Source organism: Galeopterus variegatus, unplaced genomic scaffold, assembly GCF_000696425.1.
Source record: "Galeopterus variegatus unplaced genomic scaffold, G_variegatus-3.0.2 Scaffold2850, whole genome shotgun sequence".
NCBI lineage: Eukaryota > Metazoa > Chordata > Mammalia > Dermoptera > Cynocephalidae > Galeopterus > Galeopterus variegatus.
Window position 1 is genome coordinate 141,480 of NW_007728961.1, and position 13,371 is coordinate 154,850.

General features: G+C 47.1%; 1 protein-coding gene across 1 annotated transcript in view; it reads left to right on the forward strand.

Moving 5' to 3' along the window:
* Nucleotides 1–529: 529 nt before the first annotated feature.
* Nucleotides 530–13,371, forward strand: part of MAPK4 (mitogen-activated protein kinase 4) — an 84,197-nt gene continuing 71,355 nt past the window's right edge. Inside the window, exon 1 of the mRNA XM_008583203.1 lies at nt 530–1,971. Coding sequence (XP_008581425.1) covers nt 1,426–1,971 — 546 coding nt within the window. The 5' untranslated portion in view covers nt 530–1,425. The remainder of the gene's footprint in view (nt 1,972–13,371) is intronic.

Consider the following 13,371-nt stretch of genomic DNA (forward strand, 5'->3'; position numbering starts at 1 on the left):
ACTTCTGCAACCTATGTGGAAAGCAAGAGATACAAATGTCATTAAATCTCAGTTTATGGCAAATTCTCTCTTAAAATATTCAAAGACTTTTGCAAAAGAATGAAGGAGCCCAAGTGGAAAAACAAGATTATCTATTCTTTATTTTCTGTCTGCAACTAGTTACTTTCTACTCTCACCCTTCCTAGCTAGTGCTGATGTGAGTGTTTGGAGAGCATAACAAATTAATTTTGCAAAGGTCAGAAGGGATAACTCCCACCCACAATTTGCACGTGTTAACCCTGGGGGAGCAGGCATTGACATAAAAGGCACACCATCTGATGGTCTTATCAAATCAATCCGTCTTCTTTCTCTTTCAGGAGAGTGCTGCACACAGCAGGAGGGGTGGCTGGGCAGTGCAGAGCCCGGAATCCCCTGAGCAAGCAGTTTCAGCTGGCTGGACAGATCAAATAACACTTGGGCTGGTTAACAATAGACGCAAGTGGGAAGGTGTTGGAAGCCGGAGTGTGGAAATTTACCCAACGTTGTTTCTTTAACAGGGAAGGAGACTTGGTCTGAAAGATGCCTCATTCCTGTGGCCTCTCTGGGTGCAGTGGAATACAGACAGCCTCTGTCGAGGTGGCATGGATGAGTGGGTGAGAGAGGATGCAGCCCACACTGGAAGGCTCTGGAGGATCCAGCCTGGCAGCTGAGCTCCCTCTGCATTTGAGACCTCAGGTGTAACTTGGTATAGACCTCATGAGAGGTGCTTAGGTTTCTCCAGCTTTTTTCACCAATGCTCACCAGACTGGTTTGCATTTTGGAGTTTAAGGGGAACTAGCAGAAAGGGGAGATGACAGAAGTAGAAAGAAGTCTCTAGAAGCCTCCCGAATCCATTCACAGGATCCCTTCGTACTGCTTGGAACACAGAAAGAGGCTGTGATACAACTGAGCTTTGGATCATCATCTTAGGTAAAGGAACACAGCTCAGCCAACAGCTCCCACATTTCAGCTAGAAAGATCCTCTTCTAACACAGGATTCAAAGGGACGAGTTTCTCCATCTTTTATTTTGAGGTCCATTATGATAGAAAACTTTCAACTCCTATAATAATAATACTGGTTTTTCTTTCCAAGATGCTAGATTCGAAAGACACATGAGCCATTCTAAGCTTCTAGGAGGGCTCAGGAGACATAGGAGCCTGTGGACAACCCTCTTGAAGCAGGGTCAGAAAACAGCCTGAGGCTCCACCTAGCGCAACTCAGCAAGCGTGGACATATGGTGTTCTTGTCTCCAGAGAGCTGGTGGCAGTGACCTCACCAGGAGAAAAAGCATCCCTCAGCTGTGGGACTTGACAGAATGAGGTGTGCTGGGGAAGCCTCTCGCTGCGACTTGGACCTTCCTGACTGCCTCTTCCTCACACGGGCAGCCCCAGACCACTGAGCCAACAATGGCTGAGAAGGGCGACCGCATCGCCAGCGTCTACGGGTATGACCTCGGTGGGCGCTTTGTTGACTTCCAACCCCTGGGCTTCGGTGTCAATGGGCTGGTGCTGTCGGCTGTGGACAGCCAGTCCTGCCGGAAGGTGGCCGTGAAGAAGATCGCCCTGAGTGATGCCCGCAGCATGAAGCATGCGCTCCGGGAGATCAAGATCATCCGGCGGCTGGACCATGACAACATCGTGAAGGTGTATGAGGTGCTGGGGCCCAAGGGCACTGACCTGCAGGGTGAGCTGTTCAAGTTCAGCGTGGCCTACATCGTCCAGGAGTACATGGAGACCGACCTGGCGCGCCTGCTGGAGCAGGGCAGGCTGACAGAGGAGCACGCCAAGCTGTTCATGTACCAGCTGCTCCGTGGGCTCAAGTACATCCACTCAGCCAACGTGCTGCACAGGGACCTGAAGCCTGCCAACATCTTCATCAGCACAGAGGACCTCGTGCTCAAGATTGGGGACTTTGGGTTGGCAAGGATTGTCGATCAGCACTATTCGCACAAGGTATGTCTGGCTGTTACTATCGAATCCCCAATAATGCTGCAGAGTTTCAGGGGTTATTCCCAGCTCCGTGGTAATCTGGGGACTGTGGCCAGTATTTAGGAGAGGCTTGAGGGTGCAAGATAGGTCACTGGCCTGAAAATTCATTGTTGTAGGGGGTTGGGGAGATCTAGTTCTTACTCTAGGCTCTGCCACATGGCCGTGACTCCAGGCTGTGCAGCAGAGAACTGGACTGGACGGTCTCTAAAATGTCTTGACGGTGAATTTGCCTCAAGCATCCTTTTGTCTCTGCTGTCCACCTAACCATCTCCCTAATGTCTGCTCGGGCTTCCCCCAAGTCTCCCCCTAGGAGCCTTATGCCCTGGTTCATCTCTCCTCCTCCTCCCATCAAAGCTCACCCATGCTGTGTCCCTTTCTTTTAGTTGGTGGACAGGGGGCATGAATGGCCAATCTAATCAACTAATCCTCTCTGTACATTATCCAGCTAATGACTCAGCTCTCTGGGGTCCCATGATGCCTGGCCTCTTGGTGTGATACAAAAGCCACGAGTGTCAGTGTATTATTGAGATCCTCCACCGTAGTAGGGTAAATGTTCCGCCAGGGGCAGGGATGAGAGCTGATCCAGCCACACTGGTGGAGACAAAGGTCACACTGACTTTTGTTCTCGAGGCCCCAGACCTCCTCTTACCTGATCCACCACTCTCTTCAGGAGCTGGGAGTTCTCTGACATTCTGTTCCTTCCCCTGCCCTTGGTTCCTGCCACTTTAGGGTGCCTCTGAGCCCCTCAGCTAGAGCATATCACCAGGCACCCCTCAACAGAGCTGGGGAGGTAGGGGGAGGGGGCAGCCTCCTGCCAAAACCTTTGTGCCATGAAATTTTTTATTGGAATAAAACATCCCCGAGGCATCATAAACTGTTATCAGCCAAGGAGTGGGGGCAGGTCAGAGAAGAGAGATGGTTCTGACCTTGATCATGCTCTGGCTTTCTCCCTGAGGTCCCATTCCTCTCTCTCCCTTGTCTGCCTGCACAGAAGGGCACCAGTCTGCCTGGTGCACCTGCAGAGGGAGGCTGTCGAGGGGCAGAGGAGGCAGGGCTCCCTATCCCACTCTCACTGGCTGGGCTCCAGCTCAGATTTCAGACCCCAAATCAGCCTAGCTGGCTCCGGCTCCTTGGTGCCACAAATTACTTAGCTGTCTTAACCACGAGCTTGCCCTCTGCCCGCCTCCTGCAGCCAGGCCATCTGTCAAAACTGACAGCCGACTCTGTAGGCAGGAATGTCCGTGCCCTTCTCTGTCCTCCTAGTGCCCTGAGCTGTTTCTTCCTTCTCTTTCTGCCAAGGAGCAATGACTCCAAACAATCAAACTAATCAATTCTTATTTGGTAAAAGAACCAGAGAATCCACAACACTTGTATCTGGGATACACAAAAACCACCTTGTGAACAGGAATAAACCAGTGCACTTGGGAATCATGATGAAAGGGTCTGAGTAAGTGACCTGCTGCAGGGAAAATGCTTAGAACAGCATGCAGGAGGCGCTCAGTAAAGTCGGGGAAGATGGTTAGTTGCAGTGAAGACTGGCTGTGGCAGTGGTTCTCTGGGGCAGCGTGGTGTGAGGAAGCAACACTAGGAGGAGTCAGGGGTCTGGGCTCCCTTCCGATGGTGCTAGCTTGGATGTAGATGTCACGCACGGTCTGAGAACCTCAGTTTCCCCATCTTTAACAGAGATAATAATCTGCCCTGTCTGCCCCTCTGGCTCATGGTTAAGAATCAAAATGAGCCATGAACGTAGAATTCCTTGGAAAACTGTAAGGGCTACATCCATTCATTTAATGGGTGCTGGCTGAGCACACACCAAGCCCAGGCCCAGGGCTGGGGCCGGGGAGAGGCCGAGGCTCATGCCACCCATCCATAAGGGCTGTGTGCAGTATCGTGGTCCTGTCACCTGGGGCTGGGAAGCCACTTCCCCAGACACGACTTTCATTCTCCCGACACAGAGGAATTAGATGTTCTGACTTACTTTTGTTGGGCTGTCTTCAGGAAAATTAGCAGTGGGAGGTTAAAAAATAATTGCAGCTAGTTAGGCGCCCAGTAGGTGCCCACGTCATCCCTCACCCGTGGCAGGCAGGCGCCACCCGCCCCCACCCCGCTACCTCCCTCACACACCGTCTGCTTTTAGCTTCCTGCCCTCTCTTCCCCAGTGATGACGAAAAGGCTTTATATTTGGTGCTTTTATTTATCTGATGTGCATTTAAATCAGTTCTCATTTAATCCCTCATAATGCTGTGAAGCACTTAGGGCAGATGGTCCTTTTTAAAATGGAGAGAAATGTCTTTCCCAAGCTTCTATGGCTGATGGTGGCAGAAGGGCTCTTCTAGGACTGGGAACCTCTCACGTCCTGATGAGGGTCTTTCCACATGCCATCTCCTTCATGAGGTCTTTTTGGATTCCGGGTTGGAATTAATCTTTCCTTCCTCTGAATTCCCATGTCAGTTTTTCCCCATCCCACAACCTGTAGCTTCTAACACTGATCGTTCTCCACTTTTTCTTATGGGTACTCATGTCTGTGTCGTGGTCTCTCCTAGGCTGAGTCCCTTAACTCCTAGAGGGCCATCTCTTCTTTATATTGCCCATGGAGTCTGATCACTGTGCCTGAGATGTGGCCCTCCATTGATTGTGTTGACCGTGTCAACTGGATGGAAGAATCGTCATCAACCAGCACATTGCATATAGGAAGCTATTAGGTTCATTGATTTGTGTGGTTAGAAGGGTCGACTAAGAAAAAGAGCATATCGTTCTTGCAGACAGTGGATTGGTCACTGGCAGATGTGGGCATCTGCTCTGTCTAGTGTGCTTGGAGGTGGCTGTGAACAAGCAAAGGGCTCTAAACTTTGCTACCCCTCCTAAAGTTTTATGGACCCTGACTCCGTTTGAAGAAGACTGCGCTCACCCGAGTTGCAGCTAGTGCCTTTGTGTAGTACAAAAAGGTGCTGCTCCTTTTGCCAGGCGGACATAGCCCAGTGCCAGTGACAGGCTTAGTCATCCAACCAGGGGCTGGATTCAGCCTCTCAGCTAAGCACCACGCCCACAGCAACGTGCAGCAGCCTGGTCCTCACGCTCCCCATCGTCCTCATGGGTGGACGGTACATCCCTTTCACTTCCACATACCCCCGTCTGGAACAGGGCCTGACATGGGGCAGATGCCATTGGGTTTGCTGGAGGAGATGCCAAAGGAAATGGCCTTCTCTTCTCAATGAGCAACTGGCCTCACTGGGGCTCCAGGTCACAGTCAGGGAGCGTTCTGGGTATATGTCCCTCTGCCACACCACCTCTAGGGTCCTTGGTCTTTGTGAGGGCCAGAGGGCAACGACAGGCTCCTGTAGCTCAGTCAGGGAGGTGGCAGTGGGGGCGATGGGGGATGTTCTGATGGTTCTCTCTCAAGAGAGGGAGCCTGGGAAACACCTGTGCGATTACTCACCGCGCTAATTGCACAACCTTGGGCAAATCCTTTCCTTACCTAGCTGGTTCCTAGAGTAAGAGATCTGTAAAAAGACCTCACAATCATCTTGTCCATCCCCTTCATTTCACAGATGATAAAACTGAAGGGGGCTGAGCATGTGTATTGAGTCCATGTCCACTGTTTTTTCTGAACCTCACTTCTCAATTGTCTTATCTACCAAGTGTGGATAGTCATTCCTGTTTTGCTTATTTCATAGGATTCTTGTTAGAGTCAAATGGAAGTGTGGATGTCAAAGTGCTTTCAGATGTACAAGGGCTAAATCACTAACAGAACTGTTTGCCCAAATAGATGCCATGGCAGTACCAGGCAGACACCCAGATGTCAGTGTTCCCTCTACTGAGGTATGGACCCAACTCCTACATAATGGCCAAGGGGTGAGTCGTGAGGCCCACCTGAAGGTGGCTTCCCAGCCTCTGGTCCTGTTGCAAACCCCTTTCTGCCTGCTTCCCTGGCAGGCCCACTGATTAGTTTCCTGTTGTTTGTGCCAAGAAGAGGCAGCTGAAGGATTGGAGCATGTTTTCCTTTGAATTTATCCTATTAGGAAGTAGATGATGTCAAAAGAAAAAAAAAATGTTGTGTAAGATTCACTGAGCCCTGTGTGCAGAGGGCCCAAGCAGCACACCCACAGCCTGGTTAGTTGTGTGAATGCTGCCCTTCAGGAAGGGCCACTGTGGCCTGGGGAAAGAACCACTTTCATCCTGCCATGGGGTCCTCACTGGGACTGCTGGGGGACTCCAGCAGACCTGCCTTTTGTGGGGAGCGGTAGGCAGAAAATACCCAGGATAGAAAAGCAAAGGAGGGGGCCCATCTGGATTTGGGTAACCAAAGGCTCTAGTGTTTTGGTGGATCATTCGAGCAGATCTAAGTTTTCTGCTAGGCTGGCCTGTCTCGAAGCCCTAACCCACATCTACTTAACAGCCCTGTCTTCGTATCTCGTTCACAATCAGAACGCGTTCGTGCTTGGCCTCCATATCTCATCAGGATTCCTTAACAATCAGCCAGCACAGTGGTTCTCAAAGTGTGGTCCCAGACCAGCAGCAGAAGCTTCACCTGGGAACTCATTAGAGATGCAAATTCTCAGGTCCCATCTCAGAACTACTGAATCAGAAACTCTGAGGGTGGGGCCCAGCCATCTGTGTTTTCACAAGTCTCCTGGTGATTCTGATGCTCCTGAACTTTTAAGAACCACTGATCTGAAGAAATAGAATAGCTTATCTATCAACAGACAGCTGATACTCTTGCTGATGTATTTGCTGATGTTGGGAGATGTGGTTCTCAAACTTCAGCACAACGAAGATGACTAACAACGCCTCCCAGATAATACAGGTGTGGTTGAAGCAGGTACCTTAACTCGAATGGGTAGCTGATGGTGGGGATACCAGGCACTGTGACAGGGAATCATGAAGACTGTTTTAGTCAAGATGACTTTGTAGGGCCTTAATCACATCACCTTGGAAAACGCCTATTCCACCATCATATATTTGGCAGAAAACTACACAAACCAGGGAGAGATCCAAACCCAGGAGTATTGGTTCCACTTAGGTTTGATTTTAACAATTAGCTAGGTGATATGAGCAACGATTTTGGAAAACATATGCTTTCCAGTCTGGTGTAAATTACTTCACTAGATGTTATTTAAAAACAAAAACACTGATTTCACAGTTCAGTAAGATTGAGTATTTGATTAAGGGCTTGGAAAATTACTATAGTTTGCTAAGTCTTGTGGTTCAATTTAAGGCCCCTAAGGAGGCAAAGAGATATATTACGTGGAACACACACAGCTAGCTTACAAAGGTGTTTGCACGGGAGCTTTGGGCAGTGGGGTTTATGCTGGCTTAATCACACTGATCAACCTCACCTCCTCTCTCTCCTGGCCATTCTGCCAGCCTTTGATGGCATCTTAGGCCAAGATAACCTCTTCTGTCTGCCTGGGAAGACACACAGAAAGCTCCTTTAAAGCACAAATTCCCTCGAAACTAAACTAGGCAGAGGAGTGTTCATTTCTATAGCTGAAATAGGGTCTTTGCTGGTGATCAAGAGAGTGGCCTTTTGGTGTCTATGTGCTTATATTCTGGGTGGTCTCCACATCACAGAAGGCAAACCTCAAGGTGTAGGGAGTGCGGAAGGACTTGCCCAGAACCCTAGAATAGTACTGGGCTCCATAGCGCTGGCTCTGGGAGGGGCCCAGCCACCCACAGAAGCCAGGGTTTCATGAGAAAACGGGCTCGTGGAAGGACACCTTGCTGAGAGCCCAGCTAGCAGGGAAGGTGCTTACTTCTTAAGCCACTAAGCGTGTTATTCCAAATCAGTGGAGCTGAAAAGATTTATTTAAAAGACTATGAAATATCCCTTTTAAAAGGGAAAAATATGACCTAGGGGATTAGAACAGAGGTTGTATTAGAGAGTCAAGTGTCCCTGAACACTTGGGCAGACTTGAAAAGCTAATTTTGTTGGCTTTCAATGCCTCCCCACCCCCTTCTTAGTTTAGAAGAGGACCCCAGGAGCAGATTCTTCACACTGCCTCTGGGCTTCCCGGGGTCCTCTTCTACCTACTCTCAGAAGAACATCACACCTAGGCCTCCCTTCCTGGGAAGCAACCCCACTGAGCCCCAGGGGTGATATTATAAATCTTTAACATTTGGCATGGCTCAGGCACCAGCCGATCAGAAAGAAAGCCAGCCAGAGTCCTAGGCAGTGTGCTGGAGACCCCCTGCTTGCCAGGAATCGGCCCTTTATTGCCAGATCAAGTGATCAGCAAGGGAGTCAGAGGCATGGAGCAGTGGCTATTTACCAACAAGCGTGCAGGTGTTTCATTGTTCTAACAACTGGCCAAGCTGTACCAGTGCACACCAGCCAGGCTGTGTTGCTGTCCTCCTCATATAAAGCTCAGCCTTTCAAATGTGCCTCTGGGTGGGTCTGGGTCTCCACTGAGGATGAGCCGTTGATTAAATCAAAAGGCTCAGTAGCTCCCTCCTCAGAACGTCTTACTGCCACACCAGCGTACTCACTCAGCTGGTACCTACCTCACAGTTGGAGCTGCCACCTCCTATGGCAATCACCAAAGTTAGAGAAAAATTCAAGAAGCAGGAAGTCTGCAGCCTGCTAGGGGTGCTGGAAAGGAGCTAGTATGAGGGTACTTCAAAAAGTTCATGGAAAAGGAGAATTAAAAGATAATACAAATATCTCCATGAACTTTTTTCACGTAGTGCAGGCTTGCTAGGGACATGTTCTTTGTTTACTTAGAAAGTAACTTTAGGGGCCGGCCCGGTGGCACACTGCTACAGTGCGCTGCTTGGGAGTGCGGCGGAGCGCCGCCGAGGGTTCGGATCCCACATACAGACCGGTTCCCGCCCACTGGCTGAGCGAGGTGCGGAGGTGCTGAAGAGGAGCTAGTATGAGGGTACTTCAAAAAGTTCATGGAAAAGGAGAATTAAAAGATAATACGAATATCTCCATGAACTTTTTTCACGTAGTGCAGGCTTGCTAGGGACATGTTCTTTGTTTACCTAGAAAGTAACTTTATTTTACTGCCTTCTTAAAAGTTTATTTTCCTTGGATATAAAATTGAAAACTTATGAGTTTTTTCTCTTTCAGTACTTAAAAAAAGTGGCATTGCTTTATTTCTTGTCCCTATTGAGTCTGAAGAGAAGTTAGTCTTCATTCATGATAATGTTCCCCTGTGTAATGTGTCTTTTTTCTCTGGCTGCTTTCAGGATTTTCTCTTGATCTTTAACTTTCAGCAGCTTGACTGTGCTGAGCCAGATGTGGTTTTTTACTGCCTTCTTAAAAGTTTATTTTCCTTGGATATAAAATTCAAAACTTACGAGTTTTTTCTCTTTCAGTACTTAAAAAAAGTGGCATTGCTTTATTTCTTGTCCCTATCGAGTCTGAAGAGAAGTTAGTCTTCATTCATGATAATGTTCCCCTGTGTAATGTGTCTTTTTTCTCTGGCTGCTTTCAGGATTTTCTCTTGATCTTTAACTTTCAGCAGCTTGACTGTGCTGAGCCAGATGTGGTTTTATTTGTATATATCCTATTTAGGGCTCACTGAACAGCTTGATCTGTAAGTTGATTTTTTTTCACCAAATTTGAGACATCTTCAACAATTTTTTTTCCTGCCTCACTTTTTTCCTCTCTTCACCTTCTGGACTCTGATTACGTATGTGTTAGCTTGATATTGTCTCCCCAAAATGTCCAATTTTTTTTTTTTTAAGAATGGGTAATATCTATGTTTCTATCTTCAGCTTCACTGACTCTTTCTTCTGCCATCTCTAATTTGCTGTTAATCTCATTCAGTGAATTTTTTTTATTTTAGATAATGTACTTTTCTGCTCTAGAATTTCCATTTGGTTCTTTTTTATAGTTTTCACTTGTGTCCTGAGATTTCCCATCTCTTTGTTCATTAAGACCATATTTTCCTTTAAACCTTTAGACATATTTATGATAGTTTAGAGTCTTTGCTAGTTCCCATATCTGGGACACCTCAGGGTCTGTTTTCTATTGACCACTTATTTTTCTTGAATTTGGTTCACATTTTCCTGCTCCTCCACATTGCTAGTATTTTGGGGGGCTGTTTGCAGACATTGCAGTTGATATTCTGAAAGGAGTCTGAATTATATTGTCTTCCTTTAATGAGTGTTGGACTTTGTTCTGGTAGGCAGTTAATTTACTGATGGTTCCGCTTGATCCTATCAAGGCTTATCTTTAGGCTTTGATAGGGCAGCCCTAAAGTAGTGCTTACTTAAGAGCATGGTCCTTAATCCTATGGCACGGCCTTTCTATTGTCTCACTGCAATGCCTGGAATGTTAACAAGGTGTTGCGCCTCTGGTTGGACTGGAACTCCAATGTCTCCTAGCACTTTGCAATCTCTAATATATATCCCTGTTCTGTTCTTATTTCCAAAGTAGCTTCTCTTTGCTAGACCTCTCCAGAGTCTTACCCTGTGTATGTGCAACCCAGCCCTCAGCCAAAGATCTGTGGGGACCCCACACAAACTTCTGGACCCCTAGCCTACAAAGCTCCTTTCTCTCCAGTATACCTAGGCAGAGTGCCAGGGCAAACGTGAAGCTCCACTTGTGTTTCTTCCCCTTCTCTCAGGGATCCTGCGCAGCCTATTGTCCAATGCCTAAAGACATCTGCTATGTATGTTTTTCCAGTTTTATAGTTGCTTACAACAGGAGGACAAATTCAGTACCATTTACTACACCATGACCGGAAATGGCCAGCTCTAACATTTAATGACATAACATTCTGTGTGGCGAATTATCTTCTGATGTTAGATTGTAAGCACCTTGAAGGATGAAGCCACCTTGTTGGTGGCTTATCTCTACATCTCCTGTAGCATGCTTAACGAGGATTATTGAATGGAGTTAAGTAGGAGAGCCTGGGGGATAAGTATTGAACAATGTGCTCCTTCTTCCCTACACATCCGAGATTTGTAAGAAAACTCCCTTTCAGATAGTATCTTCAGTCTTGGGGAGCAGGATCCCCACCTCCAGTCTTTGCTCCAGACTCTCCAGTTGGGTACTCCCAAGTTGTAAATGTCTCAGAAACATGACACTGTCTTATTCTATAGGAAAATATTCCTTTGTTTATACCGGAGAAGGATGATTAGAAAAGTGAATCAATTTTTTCTCCTTTTTTTTTTTCTTGAAACGTCGTTTCTTTATTCAGCCTTTGCTGTAGCAGCCTGTTGAGAAGACAGTAATGTAGAAATAGAAGGCTCAGGGAGGGAGGATCATATTGCTATGATTATCCTGACTTTTGTGGCTACCTTCTAGATCAGTATCACACATCTCTGAGCTGGGTGAGACCAGCCCTTATCTCTAGCTTCATTTGATGCCACTCATCTTGTATTGTAACACCGGAGTTGCCACCATTCCCTGGGAAATACCATATCTGGTGACAGCTGTGTTTCCACACACTTCCCTCTGTTCTCTCATAAACTCCTACTTATCCCTATGGGCCCTGCTCAAATGTTCCACCTCTGTGAAGCTCTGCCCCGCTCCCCAGGGGAGAGTTAATCACGCCTTCCTCTGGTTGCCCAAAATAGTTGTCCCCACAGTATTGTGACAATCTACATGCCTCTTCCCCCTTGCTGTGGATTGAATGTCTCTCCAAAACTAACTGAAACTTAACCCTCGTTGTAATAGTGCTAAGACAGTGGGAAATCCAATTATGATATTTGAAAGGTAGGGCCTTTAAGAGGTGATTAGATTGTAAGGACTGTGCCCTGTGAAGGACTGATCCATTCGTGGAGTAATGGGTTGATGGTTTAATGGGTTGTCATGGTCATGGTTCTGATGGCTTTATAAGGAGAGCAAGTAAGAAGGTGAGCTCTCCCTTGCTCTTGCTCAGGCCATTCTCTCACCATGTGACACCCTGCATTGCCACGGGATCTTGTAAAGAGTTCCAGTCCAGAAGACCCTCACCAGATGCACCCCCTGGACCTCGGACTTCCCAGCTTCCAAAACTATAAGAAATAAATTTCATTTCTTTATAAATTTCCAGTTTCAGGTATTCTTTTATAAGCAACAGAAACGAATTAATACACCAGGTAGACCCAGTGGGGCCCTTAGGAAAGAGCGTGTATCTCATTCATTTCTATATTCCTGGCACCTAGCACATATCTGACCCATAACATAATGCTCATTAAGTGCTTATTGACTAATGAACAAGCCAAGCCTCTGCCTTTCTATTAAATCGAGCATTGTCCCCAAGAACCTCTCAGGAGAAAGCATAATTTCTCTTCCTCAGGGCAGTTTTCAAATATTTGAAGTCATCTGTCAGGTGCCTCTAAATCTCTGAAGGCTAGACCCACTTTGTCTCTACTCTAATATTCAGGCATGGTTCTGGCTGCATGACAGGTGTTAACCAACTTAATCCTCATAACAACCAAATGTAGTAATAAGTGCTGTTGTCCCCATTGAGGCACAGAGAGAAGCTTGCCCAAGGTCACCCCACTAGTAAATGGCAGAGTTGGATTCGTGGTTCAGAAGCCATGCACTCTAGTGCTTTGATGGCTATTGATGGTGGCAGCATTTCCAGAGCTCATGCTGTCCTGACTGCCTTTCCCTTCACCTCCTCCTACTTGTCAGACCCTTTCTTAAAATGTGCCTTCCAGAACTGATACTGTGTGATTTAATGAGCGCTGAGCTCTGACAGTGTGATATCTCTGCTGTGTAAGTGATACGCCATTCGTGCTGCTGAAGTTTCTTGGCAGCTGTGTCTCATTCTTGGCTTATATTAAACTTTTAGCCAACAAACTTCTGTTAGTTCCGTATTCTCTATTTTACATCTATATAGTTGATTTTTTTTAGCCTAAGTACAGGACTTTACCCTTATCCCTGATAGATTTCGTCTTCTGGGCTTCAGGCAAATATTTCAACCTGAGGAGATCTTTTAGGATTTTTGTTCTATTGCATAATCTTATCCTCTACAGCTTTGTAATTTATAAGCCTGTCTCCTAGAACTTCACCCATATCACGGATTAAAATATGTGTAAAACGATTAAGCCAAAGGCCTAGTCTCATGGCCCTGAGACACCTCCCTCCAGGTTGATGCTGACCCGTGAGCTAGCATTCTTTGGGTTTAGTTGTCCAACCAGTTATCAATTTACATAAGTATATGATTGTCTGACCCATGTTTTTTCATCGTCCACAAAGATGTACTAAGAGATTTAGCTACATGCCTTACTGAGATTCAGGAACACTGTCTAGAAAATCCTCTCATTCTCCCTCAATGCAATTCTAAGCTCATCCTAAAGTAAAAAAGCTAAATTCAGGGCCGGCCTCGTGGCGCACTTGGGAGAGTGCAGCGGCGCTCCCGCCGCAGGTTCGGATCCTGTATAGGGATGGCTGGTGTGCTCACTGGCTGAGCGCGGTGC